The sequence below is a fragment of the Bemisia tabaci genome, chromosome 3, assembly GCF_918797505.1.
Source record: "Bemisia tabaci chromosome 3, PGI_BMITA_v3".
Taxonomy (NCBI): Eukaryota; Metazoa; Arthropoda; class Insecta; order Hemiptera; family Aleyrodidae; genus Bemisia; species Bemisia tabaci.
The window spans coordinates 52,742,972-52,764,808 of record NC_092795.1 but is presented as its reverse complement, the minus strand read 5'-3'; the positions used below and the strand labels follow the sequence as shown (position 1 = coordinate 52,764,808).

The 21,837-nt window shown below is 37.2% G+C and overlaps 2 protein-coding genes across 4 annotated transcripts; both read right to left on the bottom strand.

Annotated features, from left to right (window-relative positions):
* Positions 1-36: 36 nt before the first annotated feature.
* Positions 37-15,858, bottom strand: LOC140224302 (putative odorant-binding protein A5). Its single transcript, XM_072298662.1, has 6 exons — positions 12,318-15,858; positions 10,251-10,487; positions 9,644-9,767; positions 8,328-8,471; positions 7,268-7,346; positions 37-5,565 (listed from the first exon to the last, which is right to left on the bottom strand). Exons 1-6 carry the CDS (start codon positions 12,600-12,602, stop codon positions 5,403-5,405), a joined length of 1,032 nt encoding a protein of 343 aa, XP_072154763.1. The 5' UTR covers positions 12,603-15,858; the 3' UTR covers positions 37-5,402.
* A 152-nt stretch (positions 15,859-16,010) lies between these two features.
* LOC140224310 (protein D2-like) lies at positions 16,011-21,545 on the bottom strand. 3 transcript variants are annotated; one of them, XM_072298754.1, is made up of 5 exons: positions 20,884-21,543; positions 19,602-19,725; positions 18,997-19,137; positions 18,389-18,470; positions 16,011-16,179 (listed from the first exon to the last, which is right to left on the bottom strand). In XM_072298754.1, exons 1-5 carry the CDS (start codon positions 21,067-21,069, stop codon positions 16,065-16,067), a joined length of 648 nt encoding a protein of 215 aa, XP_072154855.1. In that variant the 5' UTR covers positions 21,070-21,543; the 3' UTR covers positions 16,011-16,064. The 3 variants fall into 3 exon arrangements, with proteins under 3 accessions (XP_072154855.1, XP_072154856.1, XP_072154857.1); XM_072298755.1 differs by having other exon boundaries at positions 21,018-21,539; XM_072298756.1 differs by lacking the exon at positions 19,602-19,725 and having other exon boundaries at positions 21,018-21,545.
* Between the last annotated feature and the right edge of the window lie 292 nt (positions 21,546-21,837).

The following is a 21,837-nucleotide window of genomic DNA, read 5'->3' as shown; positions in this document are numbered from 1 at the left end:
TCTCGAAGGTGTACATGCATACTCGGGTGGACGTACCATTCTATAATGCGGACGCATCAAACGCGTTAATACTTCAAAGTGCACAAACACACATGGACTTCAGCATAATCCTTAAAGAAACAGTCAATGATGATGAGGTGGCTTCGGTGAGAATCAAGCAACGAAAATGTCGCTTCGCTGAGGAGAACGCGTTAACTGTGAGCGACCGACACAGTTTCAGCGCCTGCATTATCAACTGTCGTCGCAACAGGCAACTTGAGCTTTGCAACTGCACCTCTCACCTCATTCCTAAGTCAAGTACAATTTGCAATTTGCGTATGCAATTTGTTAAGTCATTAAGATAAGAGACATTTTGCTGTCACAATAAAAGCTGACTTGGAGATTCTTATCTTAAAAGAATCAGATGGAGACTGATTTTTATTTATGATTTAAATTTATAGAAAAAAATATTCTTTAAAAAAATTAGACACTGAACAGTAGTTTTACACACTGAGTACAATACATTGAAAGCCAGAGGCAAAATATTTAGCTACTTAAAATCAGAGATTAGCAAATTTAGGTATGAATGTTTTTGTCCGCACCGTCGATGATGAGAAAATGTGCCACTGCACAATTGCCAGCGTGTAATTGCGGGAAAAAATAGGTGAAGATCGTGATCTCCTGCCATCAAGTTGAAGCGACACTTTGGAAGGCGCTCTGAGCAAATATTCCGCCACAGAAGTATTGCACAGTATCAGTCGAAATTGAAGGCGCCTTAACGGACGCAAATTGACTAATATCGCACACCACTATGCTGCTGTGCTGAGGAAGAAAGCCGCATGATACTTTAAGCGATGACCTATGTCTTTCAATAAATAACGATTTTACCGGAAAAATTGTTAACAATTTCCTAAAAATCTTTCAGACAATTTTGCCTGCAATTTAATTTAAAATATATGAAAATTTCAAGGAATTTTTCTAAAAATACAAGTTTTGTCCTGAGAATTGACAATCTCTCTAATGTTCATACGGCGTTCTTCCTTAGCACGGCAGTATGTACATCTATATTAATCTTAAAAAGACACGCAGCTCCTGTTCGATCGATTTTTGTGAAACTTGGTGTTAAGTGGTACTTTTTGACGTAAATGTCGATATTTCCGTCCGATTTTTAAAAATCAGATATTCAAGATGTCAGTGACCTAAAACGCTATCTTGGAACAATTGCTGTATTGCAAGGATTGCAAGGCAGTAATACCACATGTTCACCGTTTCCTCACCATGTTCCTTTCCTTAAAACCCGCTTGTTTTGACACATAAATTCAAGTTAAAACATTCTCAGTGGGCTGTATTTTCATCTGGTACCACCAGTTGCGAGGTGTTAATTATCTATTATCGATATTTTCCCATTTTAAAATATGGTAAGGAATCGATTTTTACCGTGTGCCATCGATCCTTTTTCACAGGTTTAAATGACAGATATATAAGTCGAAATAACGATCTATTAATCCATCGCAAAGCACGCTACATCACCGGGCATTATTGTCTTGATGATCATCGAAGATCTTGCAGTATCTCTGAGGATGATGAGTGATATTCATTGTTAATTGTTAATGTAGGAAAATAATGCTCATCTCATCGACTTTTTGAAACATTTGATTTATTATGCCGCATTTACCTTCGGCGTTTTATATTTCAGAACCGAGCGAACAGTGTGATTTAAACGGTCTGTTATGTTTGAATAATAACTATCTTCAATTTTCACTGAAAAAGTTGCAGGGCTCACTCTAGGGTGGCAGCGATTGTTACTGTGAGCCCAACTGTGATGACATCGAATTGCAACGAATGGATGGGGAGATCACCAAGTAAGGAATATTTTTCTCAGATAAACTTAATCAATGAACAAGAACAAACATTTTGGTAAAACTAAGTATTTTTAATGAATCATCGTATTACTTATTAGTGAGTACTAACATTTTTCCTCCTTTCATTCAAGAAAAAATCATGCGAGCCCCGCTGTAATGATCTACAGTAAAATTGGCATCCTGCCGTCTGCATTTTTAAAAAAATATTTGACAGACCTAGCAAACTACAGTAAGGTTTATTATTTTCGTGGAATCCACAATTTATTTCCTCCATTTAAATACAATGTTTTAAGACTCTAAATATCGATCAAAACTAATGTATTTAATAACTTGCTACTAATTCACATGATTCCAGGATAGCGGAGCCGTTGTATTCCATGGAATTGAAACTTGCGTATTTGCCGAGCAAAAGATTCCGTCGTAACGTAGTGAGGCGTCAAATTGATTTAGTTGGTAAGTTCGATGAGGCATCAGTAATAATCATCTATGAAACGTCATTGGATGAAATTCTATCCTACATTCATATTTTAAAACAGGCAGTAGAAAAACACCTAGCCTGTAGAAGCTTATCCAAATCTCTGAACTCCGACGGAATGTAAACACCTTTGATGCAGCTACTGTGAACTTAGGACTAACTCAGATACCATTAAACATTTTGATTACTGTTTTTGCACCATTGACGTCAACTGAGGAGTGATGCTATTCCTATATATTGCACCGGTAGCACAAAGAAACTATTTTTGTATTATTTGTAAAATTGATGCACGATTTTGTTTCAGTATCCATGGGAGGTGCAGTTTCACTTTTTGTCGATGCTAGCTTACTTAGTACAGTTGAAATAATTTACTATTTCACGATTCGTCAACTTGGAAACTGTTGGCTGCAGATGCAAGACACACAGACCCGACGAAAATAGATTTTTTTTATTAGAGCCGCGGGTTTCGTTTTGAGGTTCGCATTAAAATGAGTAAACTGGCATTATGTACAGAATGCTTATTGATTCGTTAGATTAGATTTTTTTAATAAAATAGTGTAAGTATATAGTTTTTTCTCACGAAATCTACAAATGTTTTTAAGAGCTAACTGTCTTTCACGTGGAGTGCAGTAATATGATACGTAACATATACTATGAAAAAAATTACTTAGCTACCTAAAATTAATTTTAACATTGGAATCAGTAAGGACAGCGTAGAAAATACACATGCTTGGCTTTTACTGGCGGGTTTGTACAGTATATAAACCATCAAATTCGTCTCCTGTCTCGTATCCCTCATCTTCTTTTGGCCCATCCTCACGATTTTTTTTTTCGTAGCAGAAACCATTTCATTTTTACAAAAATTGTTGATAAAATATTTAAATGAGGTTGGCAACAGCGCTCTTGGACAGTGAAGACCCGTCTCCGCTTCGTCTCGCCTTTTTTAACCCCTTCTACATCTCCGTTGATTGTTTACATCTGGATTTTTTGTGAAAAGTAATGTTGAATAGTGCCTGAATCTTGCTGTGTGACTTTTGTGTGCGTTTTCCGTCCCTTTAGGACGAAAAATTGACTTTTAGTGCGATCAGAGTGATTATGTAACGTTTAGAATTGAAGTGATTGTGAATGTGTGAGTGTGAATTTTGCCAAATCTAGGACAGAATTTTCGTCTTTTCTGCGCCGCGCGCATGCGCATTTAGTCATAAAAATGGCAACATAGTAGCCACACTCACTTGAATCACCCAATAGAAACAATTAATCAAATCTGATAAAGACATAAATGTACATTGTTTGATTAAACTAATTAGTGCAAGAAAAAGCTCGTTTTGGACTTAGAGATTAAAACTCGTGACGCGGGGAACGACAAGTCGTGAGAGACGACGCGCGAACACGCGCGACGCGAGACGCGACGGACTCTGCTTCATGAAAAAGTGTATCTGGCACTCCAAATACTATTGCAAAATCTGCAAATGTTTGAGCCATGCAGTGACTGATTGCGGTTCAAAAGCGCGTTTTGAGAGGAAGTTCTATCTCAACCGTAGAGAAATGTCCACTAAACCACACCCAATTGAAGGAAGCAATGACCCACCAAACCCATTGACACCTGAAATTATAATCATTAATGAAAACACCGAAGGAGAATCGAACATGAACCCCGATCTAGAGAAACCCTTAACATCAGAAAACCCGGACAAGACAAAAGATGAAATTCCGGATCAAAAGAAGATACAACTAGTTAAAGAAATCACGGACAAATTAGATGAATGCAATAAAAGAATTGATAACCACCATGTTATTCTGAGGACAGATGGGAAAAATTCGAAGAGTAAATTTGTAAGGAAAGAGGCAGGACCAGCGCAACAAACGATCACAAAATCCCTGTTGAGAAAGGACGTAATAGAGAGGAAAAAACTACAAGAAAAACTTGACGAACTCCTAAATGACGGAAAACAAATGGACCCAAAGAATTCATCGGAATTTAGAACTTCTACCCCTATAACAGAAACAACAATAGACAAAGAAACTGAAAACATTGAAAACGTGGAATTCGAGTCACAGTCGACTAAACGACAAAGATCCAATGACAATACGGAAATTTCATCATCAGATGAATCGGATTTATTTGAGAGATCATTTACAGACACCGAGGAACTAAAACGGAAAAAGAAGAGGACAAAGAAAAACAACAAACTAAGAAACGATAGGTAAAAATCAGAGTAATAATGGAAGAGATGGAGAAGTGAATGAAAACGGAGATAAACACGGTGAAAATACTGAAAATAAAATAGAAGATATAGAAGGAATGATTAAAGAGATCCTTGAAATTAACAGAAGAAAGAATCAAGACCTTAAAGAAATATATGAAAAAACAAGGAGAGAGAATAGAGAACTCAAAGATCGAGTATTACAATTAGAAAAAACCATAAAAGATATGTCTAGTAATTTTAAAGAAAATCAAAAAGCATTTATGAATAAATTCAAAAAATTGAACAAAAAAATCGAAGAAATTGAGAAAAAAGGAACCAACAAGAACAATGAAATAAATTTCGGACCAAAACTAACAAATAAAGAAATACTAGAAAAGAAAACGGACGAAATAATTAAACAATTCCGAAAAAACAGACCCAAAGATATCAGCACTATAATTATCTCAACAGATAACAAGGATATAACTGGAACAGATATAAAGGACACACTTAACAATGGTATACCAAAAGAAGCCATTAAAGATGTCGCTGTATTATTTAGTGTGTAGTAGTTCTAGTGTAAGTATAGTTTTTTCTCACCAAATCTACAAATGTTTTTAAGAGCTAATTATTGTCTTTCACGTGGAGTGCAGTAATATGATACGTAACATATACTATGTAAAAAATCACTTAGCTACCTAAAATTAATTTTAACATTGGAATCAGTAAGGACAGCGTAGACAATGCACATTCTTGGCTATTTAACTGACGGGTTTATACAGTACAAACCATCAAATTCGTCTCCTGTCTCGTATCCCTCATCTTCTTTTGGCCCTGCCTCATGATTTTTTTTTTGTAGCAGAAACCATTTTATTATTACAAAAATCGTTGATAAAATATTTATATGTTTTGTCCGTGAACTAATGGTCCAAAAATTTCCTCTTCCTCATCAATGCTTTTATCCCATCGTGCTATGAAGAAATTAATTGCTACAGGTCCTTTCAAATTATTTTTCTTTGCAAATAGTTTCGTCGAAAAGCCTTTTCGTAGAGATTTCACAGGTCTGGAAAAACAAAAAAAATTGTAGGTGAAATAAATTAGAGTATTATCTTAACATGTTTAGTGCATCTTACCAAAAGGAGGTTAGGGATATATTCAGACTTGAAAAAAGTTAAGAAAAACATTAGTTTTTCAACTTAAAAAAAATGCTCTCGACATTTTTCGGTCCAGCTGGATCAAAAAATAATTTCAACACTTTTCAACGAACACTGATTTATTAAAAGTATATACAGGGTTTTCCAAAAGTCACTGACCACCCCTGTAACTTTTTTCCAAATTGAGATAGAAGTTTGAAACTTTGGGAATGTTCCTCGGTCTAAAGTAGCAACTTTTTGGTCCCCCCAAAATTTTGGGGGGCGGGGGCTAACTTTTTTTTTCAATGGCAACCCCCCTTTGTGATACCTCATTCGAAAGATAATAAAAAAATCAAATTTTTGGCGCAAACTGCAAGTCAAAATGTTGAGTTTTGACAAAATGGCGGCCGGTCAAAGTTCAAAATGGCGGAAATTTGGCATCTCCGTTGTTTATTGACGGATTGGTGTGAAACTCGGAATCTTAGAGTTTTTCGAGATGAGAAAAACGATTCTGGCATTGGTTTTCCAGAAAAGTCAGTCCTTTTCAAAATGACGGCGGTCAAAATGGCGGCCTAGAGCAGGAAGTGGATATTTAGGCTGCATATCGTTGGATTTGCATGAAACTTGGTATCTGGGGGTATTTCGGCACGAGAAGAACGAATATTTCAATGGATATCTGAAATTTTGACAAATTCCAAAATGGCGGCGGAAACATGGCGGGAAATCAGTTTTACGGCTGTTTACCGATGGATTTGCATGAAATTCGATATCCTGGCGGTTTTTGACTGGTTAAAAAGGAATCTTTCGTTAGATTCTTGAAATATCAAATAATTTCATGCTAATCCATCGGTAAACAGCCGTAAAACTGATTTCCCGCCATGTTTCCGCCGCCATTTTGGAATTTGTCAAAATTTCAGATATCCATTGAAATATTCGTTCTTCTCGTGCCGAAATACCCCCAGATACCAAGTTTCATGCAAATCCAACGATATGCAGCCTAAATATCCACTTCCTGCTCTAGGCCGCCATTTTGACCGCCGCCATTTTGAAAAGGACTGACTTTTCTGGAAAACCAATGCCAGAATCGTTTTTCTCATCTCGAAAAACCCTAAGATTCCGAGTTTCACACCAATCCGTCAATAATCAACGGAGATGCCAAATTTCCGCCATTTTGAACTTTGACCGGCCGCCATTTTGTCAAAACTCAACATTTTGACTTGCAGTTTGCGCCAAAAATTTGATTTTTTTATTATCTTTCGAATGAGGTATCACAAAGGGGGCGTTGCCATTGAAAAAAAAAAGTTAGCCCCCGCCCCCCAAAATTTTGGGGGGACCAAAAAGTTGCTACTTTAGACCGAGGAACATTCCCAAAGTTTCAAACTTCTATCTCAATTTGGAAAAAAGTTACAGGGGTGGTCAGTGACTTTTGGATAACCCTGTATAGTTACCTCCTTGTGAAAAGCTGTTGGTGAGATCTCGAAGTAAAGTTTGTATGGGGCATAACCTGATTGGCCAACGGTATGGTAACGGCTCATCAGTGTTCGCTTTGAGCTCACCACTTTGATCTTATTGACAATAGAACATTAAATGACAAAGCCTACTAAATAAATAGCACACGAATAATTTACTTACATATGGCTAAGCTTGATTTCATCGTATATTTTGTCTTTTTTCTCTTGTTTGAAAACGAAAAATATGAATCGATGGAAACCTGAGAAAAATGAGAACAAGTGTGTCAATGAAAGTGCAGAGAAGAGCGTAATAAATTATAGTGAGCTGACAAATGTACTCGTTGGACGTCATACTATCTGCTCTAACTTTTGAGAGTTTGGTAACACTGAACTAAAGAAAATTATTCTACAAAAAATAATTTATTTAAAATCAACTACCTACAATGTTTTTTTTTTACATAGAACTGGAATTTCTTTGCGGAAAATACTTCCCTCCATGTTTTCAAGTTTTTCAAGACTTTTTCACAGCATTTTCTTGGTATTCTCAAGATTTTGAATTATAGTATTTCGGATCAATAAGCCGAGCGTACTCTATAACATGCAATATCCATATAATTAAGAGGCATGATACATTTCTAATTCAGATTTTTCCCACCAATCTAAAATTTCAAAATTAACCAATCGGGTTTGCCTAACTTATCATGAGACGATCCGATCCAATTTGATCCTAGGCGAATTAAAATGTTTGGATAATTTCGGACTTCTCACAAGAAATAAAAGGATATTTGCAATGAATCATGCTAGTACCCTTCTCTCTAACAAATTAAAAGATTTTTTTTTTTTTTTTTTTTAAATTTAAGAATTATGGAAAGAAACTGATTCTTTCGATCTTGGAGGGAAGAGAACCGGCCCTGGCCAAAGATCAGCGTGCCAAAATCGATTTTTTCAAAAATCGATTCACCATCGATTACTGTCGTAGATCGTGCAATTCCCTCATGTGCTATACTTTCTTACAATACAATCTCTGTAAATGAAAATGATCATGTTGATGCGTGACTTAACAACGCGCCTTATTAACACCATTACAGATCACTGCTTGTTTCTATTGTTCATTGTTAAAACTGCTAGTGGTCAGTGTGGTTGCAGGAGACAATATCATGCAAACTCATGCGCATCATTAGGTTTGACGAAAGACATTCCTCTCATACACCAAATCAGCGTATATACTCTAAGCTACTTACCAACTCCATCGAACTCTGGGTGAGGTCTGACATATTCTGTTATGAATTCTCCACCAGATAAATTATTGCCGGGGATATTGACGACAACCCAGTGTTGATATTCTCTCGGTTTTCCCGGTCGGGAGTGATAAGACGTATCCGGATCTGTCAAAACGCAAAAAGCACAACAGAGAAAATAATTTTTCCCGGGAGGTCTCTATGAAGTTTACAGGACTTCAGACGGTAAAGTAATATTGAAGTGTCATATAAATAATCAATCATAGAGCCAGCGGAGGTCATGTTGCTAAAATATAAAATGTTTATGGGTCCGTTGCATGCAAGAGACCCAGCCATGTGAACAGACACTCTACAGGTAAAATCACACCAAAATCGCTAGGCACATCAACAAATTCTGAAATCCACTCCCTAGCGCACAACCTGCATAGTTGTTTTTGAACGCGTTTTTTTTAGCCTGGTTACACGCTCAAATTTCCGTCAAATTCTGATCAAAATGATGACCAAGATGGCGGTCGAGAGTTATCTAGATTGATGAGTAAAATTAATCAAAACAGCGTGTTGATTGAAATAAGCATGAAATAAGCACGGTTGTGTGGAAATCAGATGAAGGATAAGCCCCACAGCTCCATCATGTACCATACAATTTTTGCAGGCCGCAGAAAGATGGTAGATGGTGCGTACCAGTCACCATTTGATCGGAAATTGATGGAAATTTGAGCGTGTAACCAGCACATTTCAAATTTACCGCGTCGGGTGGCAGGTTTTCTCATCGGCCGGCCGGCATCAGTCAGGTTTGCCGAGAGAGAGACTCGAGAAAATCTAACCTAGGCAAACAAAAACTTTTCAAACTGTTGAAAATTTCCTCACGTAATATTTTTATCAATTTAAAACTTTTTTTTCTAAAATAAAATAAATAAATAAGAGGAAACGGGCGCTTGGAAAAAATTGAAATGATTAAAATCGAACTTTCGAAAAAGTTTACACACTTGTTTATTTACTCAAGTTAGGCACGCTGTCTGAGGCTTTAAGCAAACTTGAGCACTGTCAACTTAGATTATATGTCCATGCATGGACGCGGGAAATTCGAAAAAGTTTGTCATGCATACTTCGCAGATTTTATGCAAAGGAGTGGATTTCAGACTTTTTTCAGGATCCTTGGTGATTTTTGCGCGATTATATGTCTGAAAAAAACCCATTATATTCCAATTCTCTTGGAGGACCACCGCGATAGAAAGAATATTGCTATTTTGAGTTTGAGAGTGTTTTAGTGGCAATATAATTGCCAATTCACTGATATAAATACCCAATACGTTCCTTACCTGTCATTATCAGGCAGTACTGAGAATTGTCCTCTGCCGGCCATGTGACATACGATGGCATCCTAGTTGTATGTTTTGCATGAATTTCATTCCCGAGCGCAACTACAACTTTGCCGTACGCAACCTGCAGATCAAAGGGATAGATCAGTTCTTGAATGACGATATACAAACCTTCATAATAATTGTATTTCTATATGTAAGACAGAAAAGACTGAAGCTTTACTTTATCTAGATTATCGAACAAAACTTTTATCTATATAATTCATATTATATTCTTGGTACCGCATTCAGTGGATTGTGTCGGCAATATTAGCTTTTTTGTTTTGCTCTCTCCTCCTCACCCCTCGTCCTATGTTTCAAAACAGCTCTCTAAACAGTGGTCTGCAGCGGTAATAATTCTCGAGTTATATGCAAGTGTATAAAAAAAAAAAATATTTTTCACATTGAATAATTTTAATTTTGTAGCATTTTTAGCTCAATAAGATTGAAGCTCATTTTTCGTAAAGAATAGAAGTTATATACATTTAAACACAATGATCTTAAGTCGAAGATACAGCGGTGCTATATTTTAGGAGGGCATAAGTACATAACACAATACGTCCAACACCTGTATAATATTTGGGGCCGGTTTTTCTATTAAGTCATCATAAATTTGGTTCCGCTCTTGTAAAAACTTCAACTCCTCTTCAGTCTTGTTGAGGAAGTGACCAACGGTATGATTGAAGTAGTTCATTTTTGTTCGACGGTATTCGTCGTTGGATTCTTCTTTCATCTTCCTCAATAGTCGTTGTATTTCCGGGTCGTCGTCTTCTGACTCCTTGTCTCGGTCGTATAAAATGGTGACCTAAATCGAGGGAGAAAAAAAATAACGTCAGCTCTCCTGAATTCACTTATATTGCTACTCACTAACAATTTAAGATACAATTTTTCATAGTTATTTTGGAAAAATACCGCACAGTGATTTTAGTTCCAGTTCTCACAAATTCATTCCAGAAATGTTTTATTACATCCTGTGTAATTACACACTCAAAATGTCAAAGCTTTGATTTATCACGTCTTATGTATACATGAAAAAACGGGATAAAAGAGTACATGTCGCTGAGCAGGTCATAACTTTTTTGCGCTAAAGATGCGGACGAAGGAAAATTCTTTGGAAAATGTATTAATGAAGGCCTTGATGTTGGAACGAGATAGAAATTAGGCAAGTTAAATCACTGAAATTCTACACAGGACTAACATGTGCCAGTGGGTCAATTCTACCCTTGCCTTCTTTTTCCACAAAACAGAGGGACCTGTCGAGGCCGGATGATAAATCTGATGGACAAATAATCGCTTATTATAACGAATTTATGGTATTAAAAGACGGCGGAATAGTTCAAAGGTTTTAAAACAGCAAACTCTTCTAGAAAAATGAAACATCTACAGTTCGAAAATAATGAAAACTAGTCGTGCAGATTCGGAAATAAGCTGACAATGAGACTAAAACTGAACATTTGGACGTCTTGATGGCATCATAGGAACATTGCAAGTTCATGCCTAGCACCATTACCCAAGTAGCATTTTTCAACGGAAAAATCGCGATATATTGCGATTTTATCGGCGATAAAATCGCTAGGATCACCAAAATCTGAGCGGTCATCTCCGATCTTGTTGCAGTATAATCGCGATTTATATTGCCCGGCAATTTATCGCGATATTATAGAAGCAAAAATCGCGATATATGGCGAAGTAATCTCGAATTTATCGGGAAAATTGATCGCGATTTTGTCGAACAAAAAATTGCGATGCATAGCGATTTAATCGCCAGCAATCGCAATTTTTCATTCGATAATATTGCGATAAATTGTCACCGATATAATAGCGATAATCAACCGATAAATTCGCTATTTATCGCGATCACTGCTACTTGGGTATCTTGCTTTCAATTTTGCAGATGCAACACGGACATCTATCAAGAGCGAACAGTTATAACTCTGCACTGTCATCAACGCGCACCCTTTGCTTTTCTCTAGCAGCGCAGCGCTGTGTTGGTTCCATCTGGTTTCATTTATTTTTTTTTATTTTTTTTTCTTGCATGGTTGCTGAATGGGCTACGTGAGCAATACAGTCGAAGTTAGAAGAGACGTGATCGGATCGGGCCTTGTATATAATTTTTTCTCCCAAATCAGCATGACACTTCATTGGCAATACAGAGAGGAGCACTGCGGGTTCACGCCTCGCGCTAGGGCGCCTTCAATTTTGCTGACGCAATACGGCCATCCATCAAGTACGAATAGTTGTATCTCTGCCCCGTCATCAACGCGCGTCCTGTTCCTTGTTATTTTTCATTTTGTGTTGGTTCCATTTGTCTTATTAGTGCATGTAAGAGTAAAACTGATTCTTGAAGCATGTGATGGGGAATTTGACTAACAAAACCTATTCCAACAAATTATTCAGAAAATATTGTACGCACAGCTTGCCGCGTGTTTAGCATTTCTGGAGATAAGTCCAGAAATTTCGATTAACCTCTCGGGCTCCGGCTCCCCTGCCATTTGGTTATAAATTAGAAGTCTGAATATTTCTATAAGTTATAAAAGTTATAAAAAACCTAAATTTGCTTTAAGACATTACAATATGTGATAAAAAAAGTCTAAAAACTTGACAGGCATGCTGAGTGTGCACCCTTGGACTTTACCTTGTCACCATCGGCGTAGACGATTTTGTCGAAGTCTGAGTCATTGTAGACCTTATCAATGTATGGTTTGATCTCGGGGTCGATTTCGTCGTGGGTAAAAACTGGCAGATCCATGAGTGTTGAGTTTTGAGGCGCTTTTGTTGAATTTTCCTGTATTCCTCGCAATTGTTTCTGCTTGTGCTTAGATGTGGATGTAAGAGTTGGTGGAGTTCTCGTGTTTGTACACGTTATAAAAATCGTAAAGTGTGAAGTTAAAATAAACTGACGAAGGACTCGAATCGGCATTTTATTAGATCGGTAACGATATATATTTTATTTACCTGTCAATCATCTATGATGCCATAACCACACTCACACATGCACTTCACATATTTAATTTCGCTATTTTGTGTCATACATTACATTTTTGTTCGCGACAACGATGTTACAAGTAAGGCGAACTAAAAACTTTAATGGTTTCATCTTATAATGAAATTTGGAGTCCCTGATTCATTTCCTCTCACGGCCATGAAATGTAAATCTAGAAACTTAATCTAGCGATTCAGTTTCAAGAGTAGTTCAATCGATTTATTTAGTTTTGCTCCATAAGATGTCCCTGCCACTCGTGTAAAATGCATCCTAAATCCCTTCATATTTTTTTCCCCTCTAATTTCAAAATATTATAAATGCCGTCATATTAACTTTCTACCAGCAAGAAACCTTCAAACGAACCAAACGGCAGAGACCGCTTTCAAATGAACTGCCCCCATATACACTAAGTTTCACTTACTGTGACTGATGATCGATGACATAACTGAACCCAGTGCTTGCTCCGGCACTTACGTTCTGATAACATTGAAAAGGCTAATCTAAAAACAGGAGCTATTAAAGTATTCTCTAGCATGAATTAAAAGAGGGAAGGAAGGAGAGAAAACTGTGAGGAGAAACCAGTAGAGAGGAGACTCATGAAGAAGATCAAATGAATAAATTGATAAAAAAAAATCACTAATAATTAAAAAATAATAATAATATTTTTACCATTTACTTGTATTTTATCCCATATGAAGGAGGGCTTTCTGAAGGTTCAATGGTTTGAAAAATTACACCATCAATAATAATGTAATATAAAAAACATTATGAGAAAAACACTTTTCTCAATATTGTGAATACTGTCTCACTTTCTACAAAATAATTTTTTTTTTCTACAAGTAATATTTTCATAATTATATTTACATCATTTATTTAATGTAAATAGATCACATAGATATGTTAAAAAATACTACGCAAGATAAACGATTTTGCATTTGCTCAACATTCAGAGGTCCCGACGGACCTCAAAATGCAAAATTTGGCTAATTTTTGCATTTTTTAATCAACTTTGGCAAATTTTCTCAGGTCTCAAAGTGAGTTCTGTTTGCTCCCTTTTTTAATAACTTTTGGGGCGAGAACAATTATTTTCATCATTCTGAGCCAGCGCACTTTCACTTACGTGCCTTCAGAGTAATACGTAATGCGTTACGCGACATACTTAGGGTGCGCCTTATACGATAAATTAAAATGACGCATTTCAAAATTGACAAGGGACCCCGCCAAAACGTTCCAAATAATGTGAAAACAAACGCTGTAGAACGATTTTGCATTTGCTCAATATTCAGAGGTCCCGACGGACCCTCAAAATTGCAAAATTTGGCTAATTTTTGCATTTTTTAATCAATTTTGGCAAATTTTCTCAGGTCTCAAAGTGAGTTCTGATTGATAAATTTATTCAAAACAGGCAAAACATAGCCTAAAATGGACGTATTTCTACCAAACAGACCTATGAGGAGGTGAGAAATATGAGGTGTGCTCTAGAAAGCTGCATAAGAAGCAATGTAAAAGTGTGCGTGATTCCTTTTGTAGAATTGGAAAAGCGGGATATTGCATTCTATCAAACAGACCTATGTGCCAACTGAATGCGGCAGTCATGAGCCGCGGGCATGGCAAGAGAGCCTTGTGGACAGGGCTCATGAGTTAAAGACTCCCTCCAACGATCTCCCCGTTGTGGCGGCGCTCGTTCGTTGCCGCTGACGTCACTGGCGCTTTATTATTCTCATTCACTCTTACGCAAAGAGAACTAAGGAGCACACCCCATATTTTCTCACCTCCACATAGGTCTGTTTGGTAGAAATACGTCCAATTGTACCCCATCCTCCACCTAAAGCCCTCCATCCCCCCCAACCCCCTCCCTTAACGTTCCAATATAAATACACTCTATAGAAACCACGCTATTTTGATAGTGACCAGAAATCGAAAGTAACATTGGTCCAGAGGAGGAGCAATTGTCCGTCTTTCAATTTATGTGGGACTCTAGTTTTTATTATCTTATGCTTACAATACGATCAAACTCAACTGTCATTGGTGACACTTGAAGCCCGAGTGACATTGAGTGTGCACCGTGGTATACGCGCAATGCATGAAGTATCCTGCAGACTTGTAAGGCGCTATACGATGCGCCGCGCGCACCGTCCTGTGCGCGCAATGCATGAAGTATCCTGCGGTCTTCTACGGCGCTAATATGCTTTCCGCGCCGGCCGCACTGCGTTTGATGGGATTATTCCAACTTGCGGCATCAGCGGTTTTCAACTTTATTTGAAGAACTTTACTTTATTTGAAGAGTGAAATTTCTCGTCTAAAGAAGACCCACAGCCGTTTTCATGACAGCACATCGCTCCATCTCTAACTAATTCAATTCCATTAGATGTGTTCACACCTGCAAGGACTTGCTAACCTAAATGCATACGTGGGGTTGTCATACTGCAAAATCGTGACCTATCTGACCCTCTTACCTGTCACCATTATAATCATAAGTTGGAAAATCATTGACCTTTGAGTACTAAGATATTGTCCTGATGCAATGGCACACTGAACACTAAGGTGGCCCACTGTTACATGAGCGGAAAGGAGCACTAGTCCGAAAAACCTCGATATTAGGAACAGAATGGAAACTTTATTAGGCATGCAATACACAGATACCCATGTAATTTTAGCTGCTGATTCCGAAAAGAATGTTCGCTTTTCTCCATCATGCACGGATATTCCAGAAAATTGATTTTTCTCCAGAAAAGCTCAATTTTTAAATAGAATCCAGATTTTTGCGGGGGAAGTTGACCTGACCCAGCCTTACGGAGGTTATTTTTGGACTCAGCGCTAAAAACTACCCTGGGACCATTACATTTCAACCCGTCTTTACCAAAGTTACTCTCGATTTCTAGTCACTATCAAAATAGCGTAGTTTCTAAAGAGTGTATTTCTATTGGAGCGTTAAGGGAGGGAGGTTGGGGGGATGGAGGGCCTTAGGTGGAGGATGGAGGGCCTTGGAGGATGGAGTGCATTTTAGGCTATGTTTTGCCTATTTCGAATAAATTATCAATCAGAAATTTCTTTGAGACCTGAGAAAATTTGCCAAAATTGATTAAAAAATGCAAAAATTAGCCAAATTTTGCTATTTTAAGGGTCCGTTGGGACCTCTAAATGTTGAGCAAATGCAAAATCGTTCTACAACGTTTGTTTTCACATTATTTGGAACGTTTTCGGCGGGGTCCCTTGTCAATTTTGAAATTCATCATTTTAATTTATCGTATAAGCCGCACCCTAGTGACACACTCACATCTAACCACGGTCAGATCTTTTCAATTTATACTGCGTACTGATAGAGGTTGAAAGTTCAAAATGATATTTAACGTCATAAATTTCTTTTTTTCATAGTTTTCGCTCACAGAAAAATACAGTTTAATCAATATTAGACCACCTTAGGTAGAAGAAATTTACTGCAACAGGATCTCCTAATTTATATTTCTTTGCAAACTTTTCTGTCGAAAATTTACCGCGATGTTCGTAAGATGTTCTGAAAAAGAAATACCCGACATAGTTTGATTAAAAATTGATAAAACAATTGGTTGTATTTCTACCAAACAGAACTGCGTGCAGGTGGGGAAGTTTGGGTGTGCTATATCGACGGTGAAACTACCAAACCACGTATCTCGGTTTGCGGCGTCGCAGACTTCCTGTCATACTTTATTTTTTAAAGGAAAAACTACTTAACATCCAGTCTTGAAAATTTCTGTGATTTTGTTTCTTCGTGCGGAGAAAATTCCGTGAAAATTTCAAGGAATGATATTGATTTGGTCTTCTTCAAAAAAATAAAATGTGAGCGTAGATTTTTAAACACCGCAAACGAGATACGTGGTTTGGTAGTTTCACCGTCGATATGTAGTTAGTTCTCGAGCGATAAGAATGTATGAGAATTTTGAAGCGATAGTAACATCAGCGGCAACGAAGCCGTCTCCGTTGTCACCCATCCTCCGCTTTAACTCATGAGCCCCATCCACAAGGCTCTTTTGCCATGCCCACGGCTCATGAGTCCCGAATTCAGTTGGCACATAGTTCCGTTTGGCAGAATGTAAAATCCCGCTTTACCATCTCTCGAAAGGGAATCACGACCGCTCTGCCGTGATAGCGAAGAGGAGCAGAAAGTTCAAAAATGAAGTTTTGAGAAAAAGGGCCTAGAAGCTTATGAGTGGAACATTTCATTAAAAGAAGCCTCCGTTCTTTGTCAAATCGCAACCAATCATTCGATAGACTCTAAGAAATCATTTGGGGATTAAAACTCGACCGATTTTATTTTAAAGTATATGAAAAAGGTAAAATTCAGTTTCATGTTATCACTGAAAAAAAAGCTCGGTAAATCCGAACTAGTTCGGATCATATGGAACCACGATTTTTTTCGGTACACACGACCGAATTATTCGGTCTGCTCAGCCGAACTGTTCGGTCCACTGAATCGAACTGTAAGAATTTATTATGGTTCGGTCGCACAAACCGGACAATTTGGTTGAACAGACCGAATAATTCGGTTATGTGTACCGAACAAAATCTGGTTCCATATATGATCCTAACTAGTTCGGATTTACCGAACTTTTTTTCAGTATTGGTTAGTATTTGGCAAGACTGCAATACGTGCTATCTTCTGCGTGCTTTTGTCGTAGCGTGTTGGACACACAACAAACACATTTTTAGGTTAGAAATCGGCAGATGTGGGCGGCATTCCTCTTGAAAGCACTGTTTTCATTGGCTCTCATGCACGTACGGCTGTCTTGAAAAAAACTATGTCATTTTTGTGCACTTACGGCTTTTTCATACGTCTCGTTTTCATTAAATTAGGATGAATTTTGCTGTTTTAGATGTCTCAGTAATTTCATCTAAAAGAGTTTAGACGAATTTTGAAGAAAACTCGATTTCGAAAATTTTGCACCGACGGCTCTCTTCGCTATCGCGGCAGCGCATTTACATTATTTCTTATGCAGATATCTAGAGAGCACCCCATCTTTCCCACCCGCACATAGTTCTGTTTGGTAGGAATAGTCCAATTGACAGTCTGTTGACTTAAAGACGTCTATTATTGGAAACTTTCTCATAACTGAGGCAGTTTTGAGACTTGCATGGGAAAATTATTTTCCTCGAAAAAGAGGGAAAAGTTAATTCCATGATTTTTGTGCCAACTGATTGAAGATATTCTCTGTATGAGCCCGTTTAATTTATAGTTTGGAAATATGACCTAGGTTGTTATATCAGAGGAGACTGGGGACCTAAGTAAGGTAAGGAGCGTTAAGCAAAGTTTGAATTCCTGCCAATGAAAAATGATGGAAATTTCAATTGGGCAGAAAATTGGACCGAACAAGAGAAGTCAACTCTTGGTTTGTTTCTCTGTCCAGTCCCCCCCCCCCCATACATTTCTTTAAGAACGGACAGCCGGGAACGGCAGTAGGACACGGTAGTCAAACAAAGGTAGGCGCCTTTGCGAAATACATATGAAAGCGACGAAATGCTCCGTACTATTCGTTTCGTTTCAGTCTAGGTGAGCAACTTGAAATAAAATGCCAATTTTCATATGTGATGCCTCTTGGTCCAATCTCTCCTAGCCGGAGATTGGACCTTGCCTTTGGGCCTTCTTTTCTGCTGCTCGGAACATCCAGAGTAATGGAATATGATTGAATGCAATACAAAGCTCACTTACTGAGAAAATATATCATTAGGTTATATAAAATCTGACTTACTGTTCCTCGCCAAGTTCCGGCTCTCTGAAAATAATATCAAGTAGCGGCTGCTTGTACGCTAGAAATACCACTCTATGCACGCCTATGGAGAAATATAAAATTTATAACATTATCTTTGAATTTTTCACTTCTTTAATTTTTCGTTTTTTTCCTCAAAAAAAGCGTGGTTTTAGAGAAACTATTCCATTCTTCGTTTTTTTTCTCTCTTTTTTCTGGGTTTTTCCCTTTTTTATCCGATTATTTCTCTGTTGTATTCTTATAATTTTCCATTTGTCGTGTTCTGCTCTGGTGAACAACCTTTATGAAATGAAAAATCAGATATTGAACAAATTTAAAATCATTGACGAGACACATATAAAGGTTGAGATATGAAGCTTTACTAGGGGTGTAGATGAAGTTCTCTGATCAGATGTAAAGAAATTATCTCGTACACTGGCCCATCCTTATTTTTAGATTTCAGTTAGTGTTGTTCGCAGATATTGTCAAGCGTAGCTCAAATTTTACTGAAATTATTCAGTAAAGGATTATTCTATATTTCCGGAGAGAGAGCATTATTGTTTGAGGGTTTGAATATTGTTGTTGACCATAAGAAAGTTTAATACTCATACCTCCATATATTTGATCCGGTAATGGTGGAATGTACTCTGTGAGGACTTCGCCATCCGTGAATTTGCAGCCAGGAATATTCACGACTATCCAGTTTTGCCATTCTTTCTCATAAGGTGTTGTACGATTTGGAACGTCAGGATCTAGGCAAATCAATTAAATATGATATAATCTTAACACAGTGACTATTATAAAACCTTTCGTTCTCGATCTGTGAATTTAATGTATTAAAGTGACTAAATATGAGAGCAGCAACAGGACACGGGCTATTTTATTGAGATACAATTTTGTCGTATATAAATTTACTTTACATTTTTCTGTTTCATTTCTCCTCTCAAATTAGAATTTTCATCGACTTTTAACATTTATTTTTTCAAAATAACTACTAACTATACTAAAAACCTCCAACAACGATGCCGGTCCTACACACTCGGGTGCAAAATTTAGTTGTTGAGCTGCACGCCACGTGTTGCTCCATACCGAACAGATAGTGTCTAAAAAGACCCTGGTTCCCTGTATGTTTCTTTCTTACTGTGAGTACTCTTACTTTACTCTGTTTATAAAGATCATAAAATATTTAAATACGTCATCCTGTTAATGCTATTACCTGTCATAATTAGTGTGTATTGGTACTCCGAATCTGCTGGCCATTCCATCAATGGGGGCTCCATATCTGTTTCGGTAGCATTTATTTCATTTCCAAATTTCACAAGCGTTGGAAAATAAGTAACCTGTCAAAAATTATCTACATTGTCGTTGCAATCTAAAATGAACCTAAGGACCGTCCAAGTATTACGTAACGCACTTAGGGAGGAGGGGGGTTTGAGCCAGCGTTACGATGCGTTACGAGGGGAGTGGGGTCAATCCCAGCGTTACGTAACAGATCCGAGCAGGGGTGAAAAACTTTGAAAAACGTGCAAAAAATTGAAAATCCCGCCCTTCCCGAATGAATCTTTTCTGCTCCAAAAAAGAAAACCCGAATTTTTTTCAAGCTGTTTTCTCAGCATTCTCTGGTCGGGGGGTCAAGTCAGCGTTACGTAAATCAAAAAAAGGGGAGTGTAGGGCTGCCTTAAGAGGGGGAGGGGGTAAATAAAATCGAAAAAAATCATTTACGTAAATCTTGGATAGCCCCCTGTACTGCTGGCTCAAAATGATGTCAAGCTCTGAGTTAAAATATTCAAAAATATTCAAAAAATAATAAAAATAATAAATAATAAAAATAACATAATACAAATAATATAATATTAAAAAATATTCAAAATGTATTTTTTATAGATTCCACCCGTGACTCTAATCAGAAATTCAAACAATTCAGGTCCTAAAAAGAACCAGGATCATATTCTTTCCTCATTTTTTCTAACCCTATTTTTCTTACTACGAGGGGAAAATTTGCTTTTGGTTGTATTTCCTTTTAAGTGTAACCGCTAAAAAGGTTGGTGCAAGCACCGTTCCGGCAATGGCAACAAGCCAGAGGTCACTCAGTGGCTTTTATCAATAAAAAACAACTAATAACGATTAATTTTATTTTAATCAGGACAAACTCCTTCCCTCCAAATCTCAACCTCAATCTAGCTTTAACTATGATTCCATAAGAAAGTATCAAATACGCAAGTTAATTTGTCGAACGAACTTGACAGAGTTGTTCTACTTAAAAAGCAGTTGAAAAAGCTCAGAGATATTTTATAAATAAAATAAACATTTCTTTTATTTTTATACCATATTTAATTAAAAAAATGTTAAAGGGTGAATCGATCTGTATGAGATACCCTTGTAAAACAGTAAAAAAAGTAAAAAGTGATTAGTCGGAGCTTTTCCTTATCATCATTTTACACTGAACGAACCGGTGTTATGTAAAACGGAAAGAACGCAAATTATGGTGCCTCATTTACCTGCAAAACGTTTTTCGGAGCAGTTTGAATGACATCAGGAATTATTTCGTGTTTTCTCAACAGTTCATCTATTTCTACAGCCGTAAGATTATACCTACGAATACCAACGGTGACTTTTAAAGAATAAAAAATACCTAATAAGACTGCTACGCTGGCTGCAACCGGGAGGTGAAACATTCGTCTCATATCGAGGTAATATGTTTTTCTTTGGGGGGGGGGGGAGTGATGAAAGAAGAGAACTAATCATAAATTTAACTTCCTGAAAGAATTACATCTTAAACAGGATAGTGCGTCTACATCAAATTCAAGAAACACTGTTCCCGGCGTTAAGACGCTTTTAACTAAGAAAAAGTCACGTACACAAAATATGTTGGAAATTTTGAGACGGGCATTGAGAAATTCAGGCATAAAAAAGAAACATTTTCATAAAATTGATAATTATCTTAGCTTCACACTTTCGTGTTAAAATGTCAAAATTACGCTTGATAGAAGAGTGATAATTGATGTCAGCCACAGGAGAGGACTGCTTTTTTAGTTGTGCAAATTGATTTCGGACCAAGCGAGTAAATCACATCGTTTGATGAATAGCAGGTGACTAAATTTAACTAAGAGCATCTTATATAGTCAGTTTTGACCCACAACAACTCAATGAATAGCGAATACAGTGACGTATTCCTACTAGCTTCATTAAGAATTTGATGCATACTATGAAAACAATTACAAGACGGACAACTCCCATTAAAAACAAAATCCCATTCAATATAGTGTTTCCTTATCTAAGAGAATCAGACAAAGCAGATAAAAATGTGACATCACATCTATTATTTTCAAATTCATCTAATTTCTGAACAGGCGCATACAAAATCCCACGATTAAAGGAGGAAATTACGCAAGCGCTAGAGCTAATACAAAATATCTTAACATCCACCACAATCTAATGCTTCAATCCCAGGA

Bases quoted from the DNA above. Each gene is read 5' to 3' on its own strand.
- LOC140224310 (XM_072298754.1), bottom strand. From the start codon at position 21,069: ATGAGACGAATGTTTCACCTCCCGGTTGCAGCCAGCGTAGCAGTCTTA. The intron at 19,726-20,883 runs GTAAATGAGGCA...AATTTTTGACAG, and splicing joins CTCCGAAAAACGTTTTGCAG to GTTACTTATTTTCCAACGCT. The intron at 18,471-18,996 runs GTATGAGTATTA...ATTTCTCCATAG, and splicing joins ACCGGATCAAATATATGGAG to GCGTGCATAGAGTGGTATTT.
- LOC140224302 (XM_072298662.1), bottom strand. From the start codon at position 12,602: ATGCCGATTCGAGTCCTTCGTCAGTTTATTTTAACTTCACACTTTACG. The intron at 7,347-8,327 runs GTAAGTAGCTTA...CATTTTTCTCAG, and splicing joins CCCAGAGTTCGATGGAGTTG to GTTTCCATCGATTCATATTT. The intron at 5,566-7,267 runs GTAAGTAAATTA...TTGTTTTTCCAG, and splicing joins GAAATCAAGCTTAGCCATAT to ACCTGTGAAATCTCTACGAA.